This window comes from Falco biarmicus, chromosome 4, assembly GCF_023638135.1.
Source record: "Falco biarmicus isolate bFalBia1 chromosome 4, bFalBia1.pri, whole genome shotgun sequence".
NCBI lineage: Eukaryota > Metazoa > Chordata > Aves > Falconiformes > Falconidae > Falco > Falco biarmicus.
Genome location: NC_079291.1, coordinates 101,237,898 through 101,256,223, shown reverse-complemented (window position 1 = coordinate 101,256,223; position 18,326 = coordinate 101,237,898). Strand labels below are relative to the sequence as shown.

General features: G+C 54.9%; 1 protein-coding gene across 1 annotated transcript in view; it reads left to right on the top strand.

The window, feature by feature from the left end:
- Positions 1–18,326, top strand: part of PLXNA1 (plexin A1) — a 121,489-nt gene that overhangs the window by 48,858 nt on the left and 54,305 nt on the right. Inside the window, exons 4-8 of the mRNA XM_056336479.1 lie at positions 3,496–3,636; positions 5,740–5,840; positions 6,316–6,439; positions 8,512–8,665; positions 9,312–9,411. Coding sequence (XP_056192454.1) covers positions 3,496–3,636; positions 5,740–5,840; positions 6,316–6,439; positions 8,512–8,665; positions 9,312–9,411 — 620 coding nt within the window. The remainder of the gene's footprint in view (positions 1–3,495; positions 3,637–5,739; positions 5,841–6,315; positions 6,440–8,511; positions 8,666–9,311; positions 9,412–18,326) is intronic.

Here is an 18,326-nt window from a genome sequence, read left to right as displayed (position 1 = left end):
AGGTCTTCCATCCTTCCATCTTCAGAGTGTGGTTGTGCTGGGTGCTCCTTCAGGGGGGCTCCTGGCTTGAGCGCGGAGGGCGTGCTGTGGGTTTCTGGCAGAGCAACCTCTGGGCTTACCTTGAGATGATTCACCCCGGCAGGGAGCTTGTCATTTCTTGCCTCTGGTCTCTTCTGTTTACTTAACAAGGCAGCAGAGCTGACCCTCGCTCCTGCCCCTTCGCCTGGGCATGGCCCCAGGGTCCAGCCACCCCCGGGGCTCCTGGCAGCCCTGGCAGGAGGCAGCGCTGCTGAGCCCCTGCCCGGAGCCAGCCCCAGGCAGGTGAGAGTGAGGGCAGGAATCCTGAGCGAGAAATTAGTGTGAGTAATTATTAGTATTGGGTAATTATATCAGCGTCAGGATGAGGAGAAAGGTTAATAGGTTTATTTATTTATTTATTTTTGGTAAATGTCTTTTCCCCCGGGTGGGAAGGCAGGCAGGGTGGGCAGGAAGGAGCGTGTTTCCGAGGGGGGCTGCTCTGATTAAACCGCATCCTCTTCCCCTTCCCCCCAGCTACCCCATGGGTGCGGGGAGATGGGGAAGCAGTCCCTCCCGGTGTCTGTAGAAGGTGGGAGGCACCTTGCACATCCCGTGTGCTGCTCTGCTGCATTATGGTCCAGACAGCCTGTCCCCTTCCTGCCAGCCAGGACGGGTAGGTTCCCGCCAGGCTAATCCCACTGGAAGGGCCCTAATGCTGGGTTCTCCCCTGTGCCCACACGGCAGCAGGCACTGTGGGCAGCTGGGTCCTCCTGCCGTGGGATGATGCTGGGGTCTGTCTGCTGGTGATCTCCTCGTGCTGGGGAGGAGTGGCAGGATGAGCTTGCCTACCACGAGCTAACTCAGAAACTCCCTCCGTGCCTTGCTCTTTTGCCAAGCAGAAAACAACTTGATTGTTAGGTCTTCCAAATTTCATTTTCCTGAATCCCAAACCTGCCTGTAGAGCATCCTTAGCAGGAGGGGATGTACCAGAGAGGAGGGTTCCTGTGTGTGCATGCCTGGGGTGGCCCCGTGCCCCCCCCCCAGAGCTCCCTGACGTGTGGCAGGTTAGGCTTCAGCCCCGTTTGACTACCGAGAGTATTTTTAGGTTCTTCCTGGAGCCTCAAATTAACTGGAAGTGCTTCACGTCTGTTGTTTTTTTTTAATACGTCTCTTTCTCTTTCCCAGCACTGCGCAGTGCAATAATGTAATGGGGAAATTACCCCGCTAGTTAAAAATTACTGCCAGCGCGACATCCAGCCATAGATCTATTTTAGAACCAGGGTAAAACTATATCGATTCTTCTGTGCCGCAACTGCAGCCCATAAAAGGGTTGGAAAGGTGCGTTTGTCACGTTGCTGTGGCGAGGAGGGAGATGGTGCCTTACTGGGGAGGGGAGAAGCTCCCCATTACCCTCCTCCGAAGAGCTGGCTTGGACAGGACTTTGTAGAGGAGAAGCTGAGTGCCAGGTGGGGAGTGATCTGAGAAGGGGATACAGGGAAGCAAGGTTAGGCTCTGGGGTACCACTGGGCAAGGGGTACTGCAGGGCACGGTGTGCCATGTGCCCCTGTACCACAGGTGTCTGGGGCTCGACCTCCTCTGATGCTTGGAGTAGGAGCAAACGTGGTCCCAGACTGGGACAGAAAGACTATCCCCCCAAAAAAGGGTGAGCAGAGGCTTTAGGCCAGGCTTTCAGCATCTCTGGGTTCCCCAGCACACAGTGGTACCTGGAGCGGGGGTGACGGGGAGCAGGATCTGTGGAGGGGTCTGGCAAAGGATGCTGAGGAGGAGGGTGAGTACCAGGACCAGTTTGGGTTATGGTGAAAGCTCTTCAATCCTGCAGCGGGGTGTACAGGGGAGGTTTTGGCTGTGCTGTGGGCTCCCGAGAGTTAGTCTAGCCCTGCAAGCCCAGTCGCCAAGTTCCCTGGGGAGAAGGCGGCCCCTTTGCTCACTGCTGTGCAGGACTTGTCGCTCTCTGGTTGCTCAGGGGTCTCTTTCTTAATTAAATACATTTGTTTTGTAAAACTGCCTAAAAATAATCCGGGGCTGGTGCATGCAGGAGGCTGGCGGTGAATCAAAGGCGCCGCTCTAATTAAACGGGCCCCGGTTTGTTTGTGAGCCGCATACATTTCCATGCTAATCAGCTGCACACCGGGATCCTGCTTTCCTGGCCCGTATCCTCCTGATTGGGAACTATGCAAATGCTGGCAGCGATTTATTGCAGGGGGGGGATGAGGTGGCCGGGACGCTGGGGCAGCTGCCATGGCGGGGCACAAGGGCTTGGGCATGGCTGTGTCAGGCTGTGGGAGTGGGCACAATGATCAGGGCAGAGCTGTGGGACACATTCTAGGGGGTGCTTCAGAGTAGCAGGTTGGCTCCTGTGCAGTGGGGGGATGCTCAGTCTAGTGGATGGGGGTGCTGGGTGGGCTCCTTGCATGTGCTGGCATCAGCATGGAGCTGATCCCAGGCAGTATTTGCTGTCTCGCTGGCCACGCTGCTTCTCTGCCTGCTGGTGGGTGTTCTGAAGAATGGGCTGCTGGTGTGGCTCCCATCCCATCCCATCCCATCCCATGGTAGCAGACCATCCCCTCTGAGCCATATCTCTGGCACTGAGGCTGCCCTGTGTTGGGGGACAGCCTGAATCTGGGGGTTTCGCAAGTGTGGCATTAGCAGGAAGCATCTCTCGCTCATGGAGGTGGCAATCAGGTTATGGCAAGTAGCACAGCTGAGTTTAGCCCCTGCTTGGCAGGTGCCTCCCGCCCTGTGGTGCCTCCTGATGTGGTTATCGCTGGTACAGCCAGAAACCGGTGTACTTAAGAAGAGCTTTAACATAGTTGTGAGCCGTAGGGGGATTAAAGCCTTTGCCACGTTCCTGCTCAGGGAACAAAGGCTCTTTCTGAACCTCTGTTGACCCCCAGCTTCCTTGAGACCCTCTTGACTTCCCCGGTCATGAGCCCAAGTGTTTCCTGTGATGGATGGGGAGATGCAAGCCCTGCCTGCGTGTGTCGCAGCATCCTGCCCAGCGGAGCTTGGTGCGGTGTGTCATGCAAGCTGTTTTTGGTACTGCTGCGGTGAGATGGGGTTTGCTGCAAGCTGGGGGCTCGTCTGTGCCATGCTGCAAGCTGGAGGGGCTTCGGAGCAGGGAAGCAGGGCAGCACGCCGGGGGGTGCAGCGCGAGAACCACAGATGTGGCTTCCCTCCCTGCGGAGAGGTGAATGCCATCAGCATAAACATGGTGCAAATGCAACAGACACATGCAATAAAGGGAAGAAAAGATTGCAGTTTGGTCTTCTGGAAAAGGGGGTCAGGATGTTTGCAGAGCAGCTGCTACTTTGCTGTGCTGCAGTGGCCGTGGCGTGGCCACGCTGGTGTGTGATGGAGGGGCGACATCCCTAACGGGGCCCATTTCCCATCCCGCTCCCTGGGTGGGGGCTGAGGCGCATGTGGGACCCTGCTCACCCCCTGTTGCTCTCCCCACAGATTCTGGTGGACTTGACGGCCGAGAGGAAGCACCAAGCACTGCAGTACGAGAATGTTGTGGCCCATGAGGGCAGCTCCATCCTGCGAGACCTGGTGCTGAGCCCTGACCGCCAGCATATCTATGCCATGACAGAGAAACAGGTAAGGTGAGGGGATGGCAGCCCCTCTGCTCTCCTGACTTGGCAGCCCAGCCTGCAGTCCTGTGCGCTGGGAAGCCTTTCGGGAAGCTCCCTGATGGATCTGCCTTTTGCTTCCTGGGATCAGGGCTGCCTAGGGATGCGTGTCCTGGGGGACCAGTGGCAGCTCCTCCCTGCTGGTCACTGCAGAAACAGTGCTTCAAGGCATTAATTGTTGGCAGAAGCTGCTTGAAATCGCCGTGGTCCCTGGGGACCAGAGCTTCCTGACCTTTCCTTGCTGTGAAGGGCTGGCTGTAAACCTCCTCCCTGTTGTGGCCGTCCCCTCCCAAACAGGGTTTTTGCAGGTTAGCAGAAGCCTCTTGCTCCAAACAGCTTTTTCTCCTCTTGGGGCTGCTTTTGCACCCTGGGACAGAGGGGACATGGGGTTGGTGTGCCCCCAGGTCCTGACATACACCCCTCGAATCCCTGCTTCTCCTCATGCTGAGCCAGCTGGAGGTACAGACCCGATCGAGGTCTGATGTTGCTGCCCTGGCAGCACGGTCAGGACGCACAATAGGAAGTTTTGGTTGGCTTTGTGAGTGTTTGTGTGATCCCTGACCTGTGGGAGAGCGTGTTGGTCTGAGTTCATCCGTCCGTGGGCTGCACTGGAGTGAAGCAGGTTCATGCCATGGTGGTGGCATTTTTTGAATCTAGTGTCAATGGGGACGCACAGCATAGCTGGTGGAGTGATGCAGGACAGCCATGCTGGGACATGGCGTGCCTGTGTCTTGCAGCAGCATCTCTGCTCCTCTGCCCAGCAGAGGTGTGTGTGTGAGTGGGACTGCAGCAGAGCTTGGAGCGTAACAGGTCTCCTGGCTGCTAACCGAGGGGTTTGGGAGGGGGAAGGATGCTGGATCAGGGCTGTGGATTTGTCTAGACAGCCCCACGGGGACAGCAGAGCCCTTTCCCTCCTCCTCTCTGGTTTCTGCTCTGCTGCAGGAAACCTATGGCTTTCCAGGCAAGGCAGAAACTGCATTCGGGCTGCTCCGTGCAGCTGTCCTGGGCTGTGGTTCTGTCCCTGGCTGTGTTTCTGTCCCAGGCCTGGCTCAGCTAAGCCCCCCTCTGCAGGGGAGAGGTTGGAGATGTGGATGCTGGGGGTGCAGTTATGCTGACCTGGACTGGGGATCTCCCCCAGGGTCCACCATGGTTGCTGGAAGCCAGCACGTACCTCTGTGTGGTTTGCCTGTGGGGGGGATGTGCTGCCCACCGCCTCGCCACTGCCTGCCTGAAGCAGTGTCAGGGACAAACAAGTGGGAACGCCGCAGGTATCCTCACCAGTGTGCAAACACAGGGGTTGAGGGGTTGGCCAGCTTATCCCAGCCCTGTAGGCACCTTGCTGAGCCCATGGCCTCCTGGGCTGGGAGGAGGGAAGGCACGCTGGGTTTAGCCTTCAGTAGAGAATTTTGCAAACTTTAATTCGTGAATGAGTCCTGCCCCACGGAAGCAATGGGGAAACAGACACAAGCACAGCAGGTGTGGGCAGCTGCTCTGTAGTACCGGCTCCTTGCAGCAGGCGAGCAGGCAGCTCCCTGCACCCCCTTCTCTTCCCCCCTCTTCTCCTCCCCTCTCCTTAATAAAATCCGCTCTCTTCCCTACTACAGCTCGGTGTTATCAGAGTGCTGGTGGAAAGTAATTAAATGAACAGTTGTAACAGAGCTCGAAGGGCTCAAAGAATGAGGGGATTTTAATCAAATCTGGAGGAGCAATTAATAAAGGACTGGTAACCCTGTTGGAGCAGGGCTGTAGCAGCCTTGGGGTACCCGGCCAGTGCTGGGAGTTGGTGTGGGGCTGAGCCGGCACAGCCCACTCCCACAGCCCTTCAAGGATGCAGCGGTGGAAGGAGCTTGGCCGGGGCAAAAGCCTCCCTGGGCTGGAGGTGTTGCCTGCAAACGTGCTGCCTGGGCCCGGAGAGGAGCAGGCGATGGTGGGGGCTCAGCCTGCTCCCTGCTGCTGCCTCCTCTAACGGGCCAGGGGGGGCCTGTGCCGGCTCCATTGCTGCGGGCCTAGGTGTGGGCGCAGCAGGGAGACACACAGCCTGTCCCCTTCACTCCCTGCCTGTTCCCTGCAGGTGACGCGGGTGCCCGTGGAGAGCTGTGAGCAGTACGAGAGCTGCGAGCTGTGCCTGGGTTCCCGGGACCCCCACTGCGGCTGGTGCGTCCTCCACAACATGTAAGTACCGCAGGATCGTCCCTGGGGCTGTGCCAGTGCACCACGGTTGGCAAACTGTCCCTCCCCACTGCCGGTCTCCTTGGGGACATCCCTTCCAGACTTCGGCCCCGCAGTGGTGGGGGATGCAGCGGTCCAAGGGGTCTGTCATCCCTTCCCGCAGTGCCCACGCTGTGCTCATGAGCACTCACGCGTGGGGCGAGGCTGCTGGCGGGGCCCGCTAATCCTGCCCATGGGCTCCCAGGTTCAGCATCCATCCTTGTGCTGATGAGAAAAACTGAACGTAGCCCCCCGCCCCCAGAAGTCCCCAGTGCTGGCACCAAGGGAAAGCAGCGCTCCCGTACAGGCCTTGGGCATCCAGGGTCCTTAGCTGGGCATCGCCTCCGTGCCAAAGGGTCTGTTTGCTGTAGTGTCAGCCCAGAGCCACGCAGGACCCCGGGGGATGCTCCTCCTCACTGTGGTGGTTCTCCCCCTCCAGATGCTCACGCAAGGACCGGTGCGAGCGGGCAGACGAACCCCAGCGCTTCGCCTCCGACCTGCGGCAGTGTGTCCAGCTCACCGTCCAGCCGAAGAACATTTCGGTCACCATGTCGGAGGTCCCGGTAAGTCACCTCTGCTGCCTGCGGACTCCCCCAGCCATTTCCTGACCCTCCGAGGTGACAGCTAGGGAAATGGCAATTAAAAATAACTAACGAATATACAACAAATAGGGAGAAAGGGAAAGAGAGGTCTGAGACAAATAAAACACAACAAAGTGCTGGGCATTGCTGAGGGCTAGCCTATTGATGGAGATAATAAAACCAGTTGATGATTATTCAGAAAAGACATAACCAAGCAATAAATATTTCTCCGTAATACAAACACCGACGTCAGAGATGCCATTCATAGGCCAGCAATCTATCCAGCTCAATAGCCTGTCTCTGGCCTGCAGTAGATATTTTGGGATGAGACTTCAATGTACGGCTCGCTGCTCGCTCTGTGCTAGACGGAAGGGATGATGGACTTTCCCAAAGTATTTTCCTTGCCATTAGCACCGTGGAGAGAATATGAAACAGCATATACTAGCAATAAAACTTTAAAAACTGCCACGTCTGGATATCTGACACTCAGGAGTCCTGAAAGAGTTGTTGGCCGAGGAGTGCTGTGGCCTGAGGATATTTGTAATGATATGACTCTGTAATAAATAAATGAATGTTGAGAAAGGCCCTGCAAACAGAAAAGATGCTTCTTTTTCTGCCCAGATGCAGAAAGGACTGAATGGTCAGAGACTGCCTGGTTTGATGTCAGCATCAGAAAAACTAAAGGAAAAAAACCAGGTGCAGGATACAACTGATAAAGATTTAAGGATGGGAGTATAATTAATGCCAGTCAATGTGGTTTTATGTCAAACAAACCACATTTTGTTCTTTGATGAAATTATGACTTGAATTAGAAGAGGGACTGTGGGGATGTGATGTCTTTAGGCTTCTACAAGGCATTTGACTTGGTACAACACAGTGTTCTGATTAAAAATTAGCATTATACAATATTGATAAAGCACGTGTTAAGTGGATTAAGAACTGGCTCCGTGACAGATTTCAAAAAGTCCTCATCAGAGGGGAGTTGTCACCAGATGGAAATGGTTTGGAAGGCGCTTCTGCAGGGGCTAACATTCATTGGTAATGTGGAGATAAATGCGAGATGGCTGCGGATGGGACCTGCTGGGATGCTGGGACTGAGGGGGTGGTACGGGGTGAGATTTCCTTTAGAGCAGTTGGGTTTGAGCAGGGCTGGTTTAGCAGAGCGATCGGGGTTTGATATTGCCAAGTCTAAAGTTAGACATGGAGAGAGAAGGCAGGCGTTCTCTTGGCATCCTGGAAAGTGCTGCCGTGCTGAGCCCTCGCTGTGGGGCTCTCGATGCTCCTGGGGTGAAGCGGGGAGCTGGGTGGTGTTTTCGCCTCTCGGGTGGTTATCTCCCTGGCCGACAGCAGGATTCTGTGTGGGGGTCTGGTGTGCTCGGCGTGGGGATGCTGTGCTCAGGCTGGAGTCCAGTTTTTAAAGGCAGAGGCTGAAAACCTCCCGTAAACATCATGTAAATGAGTTGAAGGCTGAAGAAAATGCCTTGCAGTGGGAGACTTCCAGAGCTCAATCTGCTTAGCTTATCAAAAAGAAGATTAAGAGGTGACTTGATTACAGAGTATAAGTGCCTTTACAAGGAGCAAATATCAGGGACTAAAGGGCTTTTTAATCTATCAAGGAAAGGCATAACAAGAACTAATGGCTGGAAGCTGTGAAAAATTCAAATTAGAAATAAGGCAAGCGTTTTGTAAAGTGAGAACTGCTGACCCTGGGAATGACTTTGCGAAGGAAGAGGTGGATTCCTCCCCTCCTTGGCTCTGCCGGAACAGATGCCTTTCCACAAAACAACTCTTTAGCGCTGACACCATGCTTGGTCTCTGTAGAGAGGTGAGGCATAGTGGCTTGTGGTATGGCGAGGGCAGAGGACGGGAGGCTGTGAGTCATTCCATCTTTTAACCCACTTAAATCCATGCTCTTTGCTTCAGCCGGGAGATCCATGGATGGAGCTTGCTTGCAAAAGCCTGGAGCAGATCTCTCTACCATGTGTAACATTTCTGACAGAAGTCTTTTTTGCTAGTTTTCTGTGTTGATGCTCTTGCCTCTCCCTGCCCCCCAGCTGGTCCTGCAGGCCTGGAATGTCCCGGACCTCTCGGCGGGAGTAAACTGCTCCTTTGAAGACTTCACCGAGTCTGAAAGCCGCATTGAAGATGGGAAGATCTATTGCAGCTCTCCCTCTGCCAAGGATGTCATCCCCATCACCAGGGGCCGCGGTGAGCTTGCTCCCCGGGGTGGGAAGAAAGCCTGAGACAAACCTTGCCCCACTCGTTGCCCCACAGGCAGATGTGGAGGGGGACAGTCCTCCTGTGACAGCAATCCCTGACCCTCGAGCAGGACCAGAATTGGGTCCTGGGAGGTAGGAGGAGAAAGACATCGCGGCTTATGGGGGACTGGTCTTCGGTCTCCTCCAAGCCATGGGCGCAGCTAGTTTCTGATGCTGTACTGGTCTGCACACCGGTCCTGGGCATCCTGGCCTCATTCCCACCCATGGACCATTCCTGGGCAGATGTGCTGTAGGTGGCCATGGGCTCTAGGACAATCTGAACTGTTACGATTCTGGTCAGTACCACCAGTACAACTCAAGGCACCTGCCTCCGTGCTGGCAGGTTACAGTTAGATTTAGGGGCTCTGAGCTGTACTTGGGCTCTTCTGGCCTGTTTGGTGGCTGAGTGGGCATGGGTGAGCACCCCTTTTAGTGCCAGGTTTGGGGGATTTTGTTGGTTGGGCTGAATTAACCAGCTGGTTAACTTTAACTGAGCTGGAGGGCAGCTCCCTCCAGCCCATCACATGCCTTGGGCTGAATGCTGGGCCATGCACTCTGTCCTTTCTGATGCCTTTTTCTGCCTGGGTCTTTCTCAGGGGACAAGCGAGTGGTGAAGCTCTACCTGAAATCGAAGGAGACGGGGAAGAAGTTTGCCTCCGTGGATTTTGTTTTCTACAACTGCAGCGTCCATCAGTCGTAAGTGGCCTGGGCTTCACGAGAGATGTTCCGGGAGCAGATTGCTGGGGCAGCGTGAGACTGGGAGAGAGAGATTTCAGTTTTGTGGGTGCTGATGTTGCAATAGGAAAGGGCAGTCGAGTGTCGTAGTGTTTGCAGTGAAAAACCTCCTCCTTTTGCCCTTGTAAACTGGGACAATGACCAGAGCACCCACAGATGGTTTGGGTGTGTGGGAACATGCAGCATCAGGGCAGAACCTCAATTAAAAACGGGGCTTTGGGTTTGGCAAAGCTTTGGAAGAAAAAGTGAGTTTACTGCATTGCAGGCTATAGCAATCCATGTGACCAAAAATGCCAAGCATCTTGTTATTCCTGGAAACAGTTAATAGGAGTGACTTGGCAATGCAAAAGGAGAAGCCTGTGTTTTCCTGTGATGGTACCTGCTTCCCAGGCTTGCTGGAGAGCGAGCTGGAAAGTTACAGCAACATGAGATGGAACATGCTGCATGTCCTGGGGCGTTTACCCAAGAATTTCCTAACTGGAAGTAATCGTGAATTTGCTTTCTTGTCAGGCTGCTGTGAAATCTACTCCACCTACGGGTTTTTAGGCAGTTTGAGATATGCATATGATAGAATAGAGGAGGTGTGGATTATTGATGTGCTGTCTAAGCAGGGTGTCTAAAGCCTCTAACCACGAGCTCCTGGTGAGGAGCTGCGGACAGTGCACTTGAGCAGCAGGGAGATGGCTCTGCTGTGGGAACATCGGGAGAGATGCTGGGGTGTGTTTGGGCAAAGAATCTGGAGTTCAAGAATGCAAGTGATTTCATTACCCTGCCAGAAACCTCCCATGGTTGGTGTCGCTCCGGCTGATCAGTAATTATAGATAAGCAAATGCAGAGTGATCTCTTTTGGATGGCTTTCTGCAAACTGTCTAGCCTAGCTTGGGGGCTCTGCTGCAGGTTACTTCTCCAAAGCCTGTTCAGATTTTCCACTTTGATCAGGGAAAAGCAGGTGAGATGCAGGAGCTCCAGCTGGGTACCCGCAGTGAGCTCCAAGGGGGATGCGTCGAAGGAGAGCACCTGCAAACCTTGTGCATCGCGAGGATTTCTGTCCCGCCTGCTCTTTGCACAGGGAGTGGGTCTTGGCTCCCAGGAGTGCTGTGCGGGCAAGGGAGGAGAGTTTGCAAACTTGACTTTCTCCCTCACCTTGACTCCCCAGATGAGCTTTGTCTCCCTTCACATCGTGTGGTTTCAATAACATTAGCTCAGCTTTGGCTCAGGCTGGCTGCATGTCATTATTTTGCAAATCAAAAAGCAGATGTGAATTTTATTTTTCTAAATGAAAGAAAGAAGACTTTTAAGTACAAATGGCATCAGATTTGGTCCAGTCAGGGCTCCGGCATTTTGGTCCAGTGGGAAGAGGTGGTGAGGGAATTGGCATTTGATTTTATGTGCCTGACACAGGAGGGGGAAAAAAACCCCACCTCACCCCAAACAAACCTACAACAAAGAGCCCTGACTGATTTATTACTGCGTTGATGTTTAATTTTGGATGCATTATTTAAAAAGGCTAATTATGGATGCATTAATATTTATGGGCTCCGGTTGGAGCTGATAGAAAAGTCCATGTTCTAGGCTGGTGAACATTATTATTTTCTTTATGTCAAGAGTTTTAGGGTTTGGAAGCAGTTTTAACTATGTGACCTGCAGTCGAGTCATAGCCAAAGAGCATGACAATACCTAGGATGATGCAATACTTTTAAATACCATTTGCAGACAGGCGTCTTTAATGGATCTCTTCAGAGTTAATAGCCTTTCAGATCCAGGTTTCATATTTTGTGGAGGAAAATCTATACGTCAGCCTGATAAATTCTGTATTAGGAACAATATGCTTTTCCACGAGGCTAATGTTTTTCCTGTGGAGATCTCTGATCACTGTGCATTACCTTTTCTATTTGGGCGGCTTTGCTTAGGTTGGAAGCCAGAGGCCTGTGTGTCGAATCATTTCTCAGCTGAGGACAGAATGTTTAGGCGAGATTTTTCAGATGGCTGTGGAGAAATGGGAGGATTACAAGGCAGCTCTTCGCTGGTGTCAGATAGAGTAGCTCCAGGGAAGCCAGCACAGCTCCACTGCGTACACCGGGGAGAGTCTGACCCTTCTTATTTTCAGCAGACATCTGGGAAGGCATCAGCAAAACATGCTGCTAAAGCCCTTTTGCAGGCTGTGGGGCTGATCCTGCCACTGTGTGAGCATCCCGGCTCTCTTGTTCCTCGCTACCTTGCAAAACTTTTCTTCCTGTGCATTTTCAAGGACTGCTGGAACCAGCCTGGTCCAGGGAGGGATTGCAGAAGGGGGAAGATACATCTAATCCCTTCTTCTGCAGGGAAGGAGGGGTACAGAGGAGGTTGTGCTGCTTGTACATTTGGCTTGTGATGGCCCAGGCCAAGGGGGTGCCTTCCAGGTAGAGCCCCGTTGCTGTCCTGTCTATTATTGCAGGGCTTTATAGTGTCAGCTGGTGAGACGGGACTGTCCCCATCACAGCCCAGCATCACTGGTCTCTGGGGTACTTCTCCACTGAGGTCCCTGAGAGCCCTGGTCTGCGACTCACACCCTCTCTGGGGCTCCATTCCTTGCTCCAGTAGAGTCACCTGGCAAGCTTCTGGGGTTCCCAGCTTGATGTGCCACACGTCGGTAGCCTCAGGGCTCCTGTGGGGTTCAGGCTGGTGTTTCCAGGCACTGGCATCTTTTGTGTGTCTTGCTCCTGATGGCTTGTACGTCACGCAGGAGATGTTTCTGGCTGAGCTGAGAGGTGCATTGAGTGGGCGAGTGGAAAGCTGGAGGCTGATGCAGCAAAATGGGTCCCTTGCAAAGGGGGATGTGGGTGGCTGAGGGTCACTGCCAGCCCACGGCAGGGGAGCAGGGCTGCTCACGCAGGCTTGCCTGCAGTTTCTGGTTCCTGCAGTGGAGGATGGGATGGAGAACCCAATGGTAGGGACCAGGCTGGGTTCCCTTGGGGGTTTCTTATGGGGTGCTGATTAAGCATAGGTGTTTAAAGACTGCTCAGCGCCTTTGACAGTCTAATGAAACAGCCCATGTCCAGTGCTTGCACAGGCAGATGTTGAGGGCGTCTTTGTCAGCGTTAAACTCGCTCTTCAAAGCGTTCATGGGGAAATGAGTCCCCTTTCAAGACAAAGACATAACACCAGGCTCCCTGCCTGCCTGAGGCAGAGCCTGCACTTGCCGGCAAGGTGGGCGAGTGGGGAATCCTCCTGGAAAGCCAGTGAGCAATTCTAGGGAACACCAAGATGTACTTCTTCCCACTATTTTCTATGTTTGCTCTCTGGGTTTCTCCTCTGGAAACTCTGCTGTGTAAATCCTGTTGTGGTTTGGCTTTTCAGAGAGTGTGGCTGTGGGGAGGGGGCTGGCAAGTGGAGGGGGATGGGGAAGAAGATGAGAGCCTTCGGCACTTCCTTCGATGCTATGGGTAGGTTTTGTGTAGGTGCTGGTTTTTTGAGCACCAGTGTGCCCAGGACACCGCCAGGCTCCATGCCAGCATGACCAGCCATTACAACGTGGAAAATAAATTCAAGTGGTGGCACAGGGGGAGGGGGAAAATCACATGTCAGTGGGTCTGATGCCAAGGGGATCTGAGCAGCCTGGAAGCCTGTGCTGGTGCGTGCCCGTGCTGTCTCCCCTATTCGGGAGGTGGTCATGCAGCTACCCAGCCTTGTGGTTGTGCCTCCCTGCAGTGATGGTTGTGACACCCAGGTCCCATCAGCTGCAGGGTGCTGAATTTCTCTGAGGCTGGAGCAAAGGGCAGACATGCCAAGTGGCTCTCACTCCTCCTGGCTGGAGAGACGTGACTGCCATGGCCCTGTGCCGTACATCAGACTTTCCCTATAAGCTTCCATTAAGTAAATGGGATTTTAATGTATGTCCTGGGAGCTGGGAGCCGTGGGGCTGTGCTGGGAGGGCAGGGCTGGGCTGCTCTGGTGGCCAAGGCATCTGTTGGCACCCATGGGATGATGCCAGTCCTCATGCCACTGGGCTCCTGGCTGCAGCTTTCTGGCTGCCCGCACTGCCGAGCTGCCTGCACACGGTGTGGCTGCTTCTCTGCTGGCCCAGCGCTGCTTGTTTCCAGATGCTTACAGATGCTTGATTTTCCAAGGCATGGACAGATGGCTGCAAGCAGTTGAGTGAGTGTATCTGAGTTAGCACAGCTGAGCTGTGAGGCAGTAACAGATCCCTGTGTATTCCTGGGTTGGGGCAGGTGGAAAATCCTGTAGAATGGCTCCAGAGACTGCTTGGGATAACCTGGTTTACGTCACATTCGTTGTGAAGAGGAAGGCTGGTACAGCCTGGTGGTGCATTTCAGTGAGGGGAGACAGCTGAAGGTGTTTCAAGTGAATTAACTTAAAAACCAGGGCCTGAATCTGCATCCTCCAGCCAGCATGATGGGGGATGCTCTGGACCACCCTGCAGCGGGTCTGCATGCCGAGCCCCTACCCTGTGAGTGAGGCCCTTGGCAAAACCCAGCAGGGATGGAAAAGCATCAGGCTGATGTAAAAGGAAGGGCAGAAACAAATTGAGATGGGCAGGGATGAAAGGAGGCAAGAGCTGATCTCCCACCTTGTGCCTCTCCTGGCTTTGGGTCTGCAGCACCGGTCAGGGAGGGCAGCGCTGCCTGTAGGTCCGTGTGGGGGCCTGGGGGCACTGTCCATCTGCTGCCACTGCTCTTCAGGATTTCCCCCTCTCCCTGGGGCAGAGAAGCCCAAAGCACTGCAGTTCAGCCCCTCACCCCGACAGCTGCCGCTCCAGATGCGGGCTGTGCTGGAGCTGAGTATTCGCTAAGGATGCTGCCTCCTGCCAAGAGGAGGTCTGAGGAGCAGCCGAGGGTCGCAGGCGGGCTGTGCTGTGCCTGCGCAGATGCTGTTTTTATCAGCACCGTGTTTATAATTTCCCTTCTCAATGGACCTCCCCTGCTCTGCTCTCGGTGCTGTTCAACTTGCCCCCGTCCCTCCTCCTGCCCTTTGCTCTGTGTCCTTCCTCCAGGAACACACTGCTCCATGGAAATAGCCTCAGCGCCGGGGTGTGTGTGTGTGTGCACACGTGCGCATGTGCAAAGCTCACACCCCTGTTCTTCTCGTGTTTGCTGCTCAGGCTTATCTCACCCCTGTGGATGCAGGTTTTGTTTTCTGCCTTCCCTTCTTCTCAGTGCACTGAAGAGCTCTGGGCGCCTTTGGGCACCTGGCATTCTTGGGGCTGGGAGCGTGGGAGGGAGAGTGAGTGAGGAGCCTGGATGTGGTGCCACTGGCTTCCAGTGCTTCCCTTCAGCTGCAGCATCGCTTCAGATCAGGTGTGGAGACAGCTGCGACCCTGCTGTGCGGTCAGAGGTGCCTTCTGCAGAGCTGCCCACATGCCCAGTGAGGAGCCGGTCCCTGAAGCCATGCCTGGGTCTCGGCTTGTCCTGCAGTGATGCTTGTGGTCCTGCCCACACCCTGGAGATGAACCCAGCTCTGAGATGCTCCTTTGCTGTCCTGCTGCTCTCTCTGCACTGCTGGTTTTCTGCAGCCGTGTCAGGTGTTTCCCTAGCACGGCCTTAGCAAGTTTGGGATGGGTTATGAAGGTGGAGGGGAGCAGCGCTGGGAGGTCTTGACCCAGTTGTGTAGTGAGCTGGGGGCAAGTGTGGAGGCTGTGGGGAGGCTCTGGCTTTGCCGTGGGTCACGCAGAGGTGCCTACAGGGCTGCCTGCTCTTTCTGGGGGAGGTTGCACGCTGACAGGGAGCCTGCACTTGTTTTGGGATGGGGCACTTTGCACAGAGTGATCCTGAAATGTAGCTCTGAGGTTGGTACCTCTTGCATGAGGACACTAGGAGGCAAGGGGGGCACTGCTGGTGGGTCTGACCCCCTTCCCCCTGCCCAGCCTGGGCTTTGTCTCCACCTGGCAGGGCTGAGGAAGAGGAGGCAGATGGGGAGCAAGCTGTGGATCCATGTCTGCGCTGTACCCCTAGCATCGGTGTTCTGCCTGGCTGAGCTTCTTACACTCCCAGCACGCTTTGGGGAAGGGGGGGACTTCAACACATGAAGGAGAGCCTCCCTCTAATTATCAGGAGTGATGAAAGCCTCTTAGGCAAGAAGTGATGAGGGAAGAGTGCCTGACCGTGGGAAGGAGAGAGACGGCACAGATGGCATCATGCTGCCGAGCAACCTGCTCCTGTGCCAGGAACAGACAGCAGCGACACACGGGACATACCGGGCGTACGGCTCCGGCCACACTGCCCAGCCTGGAGCCGGGGAGCCCCGGCGTGCCCTGCCTCGGCTCCTGCCCTGGGGCTTGGGCAGCCTCGCAGGGAGCTGGGGCAGTCAAACAGACATGCCGAAGCTGGCAGGACCCCGAGGCAGGCTGGAAACAGGGTTTCACCGCGTTGCTGGCACCTGGGTGCTGACTTGCTGGCCACTTCACAGAGCCTTTGGCTAGCTGGAGGGTGCTGACCTGGACAGGCTCTAAATGCAGCAGCGATGCTGTGGAGCAAGACGTGTGGCAGCTCTTATGGCAGTGTTTGATGTCCTTGTGGCAGATGGAGATCCTCGGCAGAAGGGAGAGTGTGAAAACCATCTCTGAGGATGGGCTTTAGAAATAGCTCGGTTAAGTTAGAAGCAGCTGGGAGGGCTGAAGTAGGAGGAGGGAAACCACACACCTTGAGGCATATGTAGAGGATAACAAGAGATGCTTTAGATCCTTTGGCAAGTGAAGATCAGGAGACCAGCTGGGACCTGTAGCAGTTGAATGGCAAAGTAAACCCTCAGGTGAGGAGGGTCCCAAGACAGCCAAGATGTGGCTTTGGCCCTGAAGAACAGCAGAGCGGAGCTGCAGTGCTGGGAGCCAGGCACTCAGGGCAGGGCTGCGCCGGGTGCTTCACCTGACTCTGTTGAGGTACCTCACGAGGGTGGTGGACAGGGGACCGTGGGGTGGTTTTGCAGACCCTGAAAGACCTGGTAGCTGGAAAATCTCTCCTTTGCAGAGGACTGATTTCAGGGAGGGTTAGTGGTTATGCCCTGGCAGGTGGCTTGTGACTGCTTGGACCACACTCCTCTCTTACATGACCTCTTGGTTGGTTGCTCTACTTCCATGAGGATTAAGCTGTGCTTTCGCTGCCCTGCAGCCCCCATGTCTTGGATTTGCCTGCCCACCAGTCACTGCTTGAGCCTTTAGGGGGAGGGCAGGAGCATCCTGTGTCCCCAGCTCCCCCCACCCTCTGCACCTCCCTCCATCAGAGCAACCAGAGATAGGAGGCTATGGCTCTGCTTTTAAGTTGAATCTCTGCAGCTGAAATAAAATTGCATATATTTGCATAAGGAGCATCTCAATTAGCATATTTGTGGGTAAAGCTAAAAGGGCTGTTCATTTGGAAGTGAAAATGTGAGCGAAACATGGAAATGACTTCCAGCCCCCTTTGCAAGCAGCTTAATTAAATATTTCCTTAGTATGTGCACATGGATGTGGGAAGCTCTTGCTCTGTATGTAATGGTGTGTGAAAGCCCAGGGTGGGCAGGGGGTGGTGGCCCTGCGTAGCCCCAGGTGTGCGATTGCACCCTGCACTGCCTGCCACTGCAGCTCCCTCATGTGCTGTCCCCACACCTCCGAAGTGACAAGTCTGCTTGGAAGGAAAGAGATTTGGCATGCCAGGCCCTGCCACCCGAGGATCACCCTCCCCAGGAAGGTTTTCTTTCTGCTCCCTGGTGTGGTGATGCCGTGTCTTCCCCACTGTTTCCCGAGAGGTAGAGGCAGAGAGGGAGCTGTGATTTAGGAGCGGGATCAGGCTGAAGAGGGGCTGCCTGCCTCCTGCCAGAGCTGTGTTCAGGGGAAGAGCCTGCCTTTGTTTAAATATAATTGCTTTGGGCCCGATCCTGTTCATGCTCGGATCAGTGAGAGCAGGTATGAGCTTTCTAGAGCGAAAAATGGTGCTGCTGCTTTTTTTCTTCTCTTTTTTTTTTTTTTTTTTTTTTTTTTTTTTTCTTTCCTAAGCCAGTCTGATTATTTTTCTTGCCTTCAAGCTTATGCCTCAGCAGCTCTCCCATCTTCTCCTTGGGAGGGCAGCTTGGGCTGCAGGGGACATGCCTGGTGCGGACCCACCCTGTGAAGGCTCACCGCATTAATGCTGCCCTGGGACAGCGCGGCAGGGAGGGCTCAGCCCCTTCCATCTGCACAGGGGTGAGAGCCCCAGAAGCTCCTTTCTGGCTCTGGGGCTCTGCAGGATCCCAGTGCTTGCAAACAGGGATGCCTCACGGAGCTGGGAGGACGCGCTTTTGGCAGGGCTAGCAAACGTGTGAATGGTTGCACAAGGAGGGGACTCTGTACATCCCCTCCTGCGTGGGGGAGAGGCATTACGTCCCTGGGGCTGGTTTCTTTGGTCAGAGGGGTGCAGAGCAGAGCGTGGGGCTCCCAGTATTGCCAGGTGCCTGAATGCATCCCCCAGGAGAGGGGGACATGGGCGATCCCACCGCACAAAGAGCCCCGAGAGGAGGCTGGGGAGAGAGACGGAAACGTCTTGGGCTGGAGGGAGGGGGTGGAAGCGCACACACGCACGCACGCGCGGCTGTGGAGGGCTGAGGATGAGGGGGGCCGAGGGAGGGGGTCACACACAATCTATTGTGAGCGACTGAAAGGCGCTACAGTCCCGAAATGTTAATCTGACCCAACCTTTCGCCAGTTGTAATTTTCCTCTCAATGAGCGTGCATTAATCTGGCCCTTTCTCCCCTGTTCCCCTGCGGTGCAGAGCCCTTGTTCTGCTGCCTCTTGCTAAAATTGCCTTTCGGCGAACCCAAATAAAGCTCCCAAAGTCTGGAGCTCGGCCCCTGCCCAGGAACGGGGTCAGCTTGCCAAGCGGAGGGGGGAGCGTGCCCGCTCCAGCTGGGGCACAAGCCCTGCGGCGCTGGA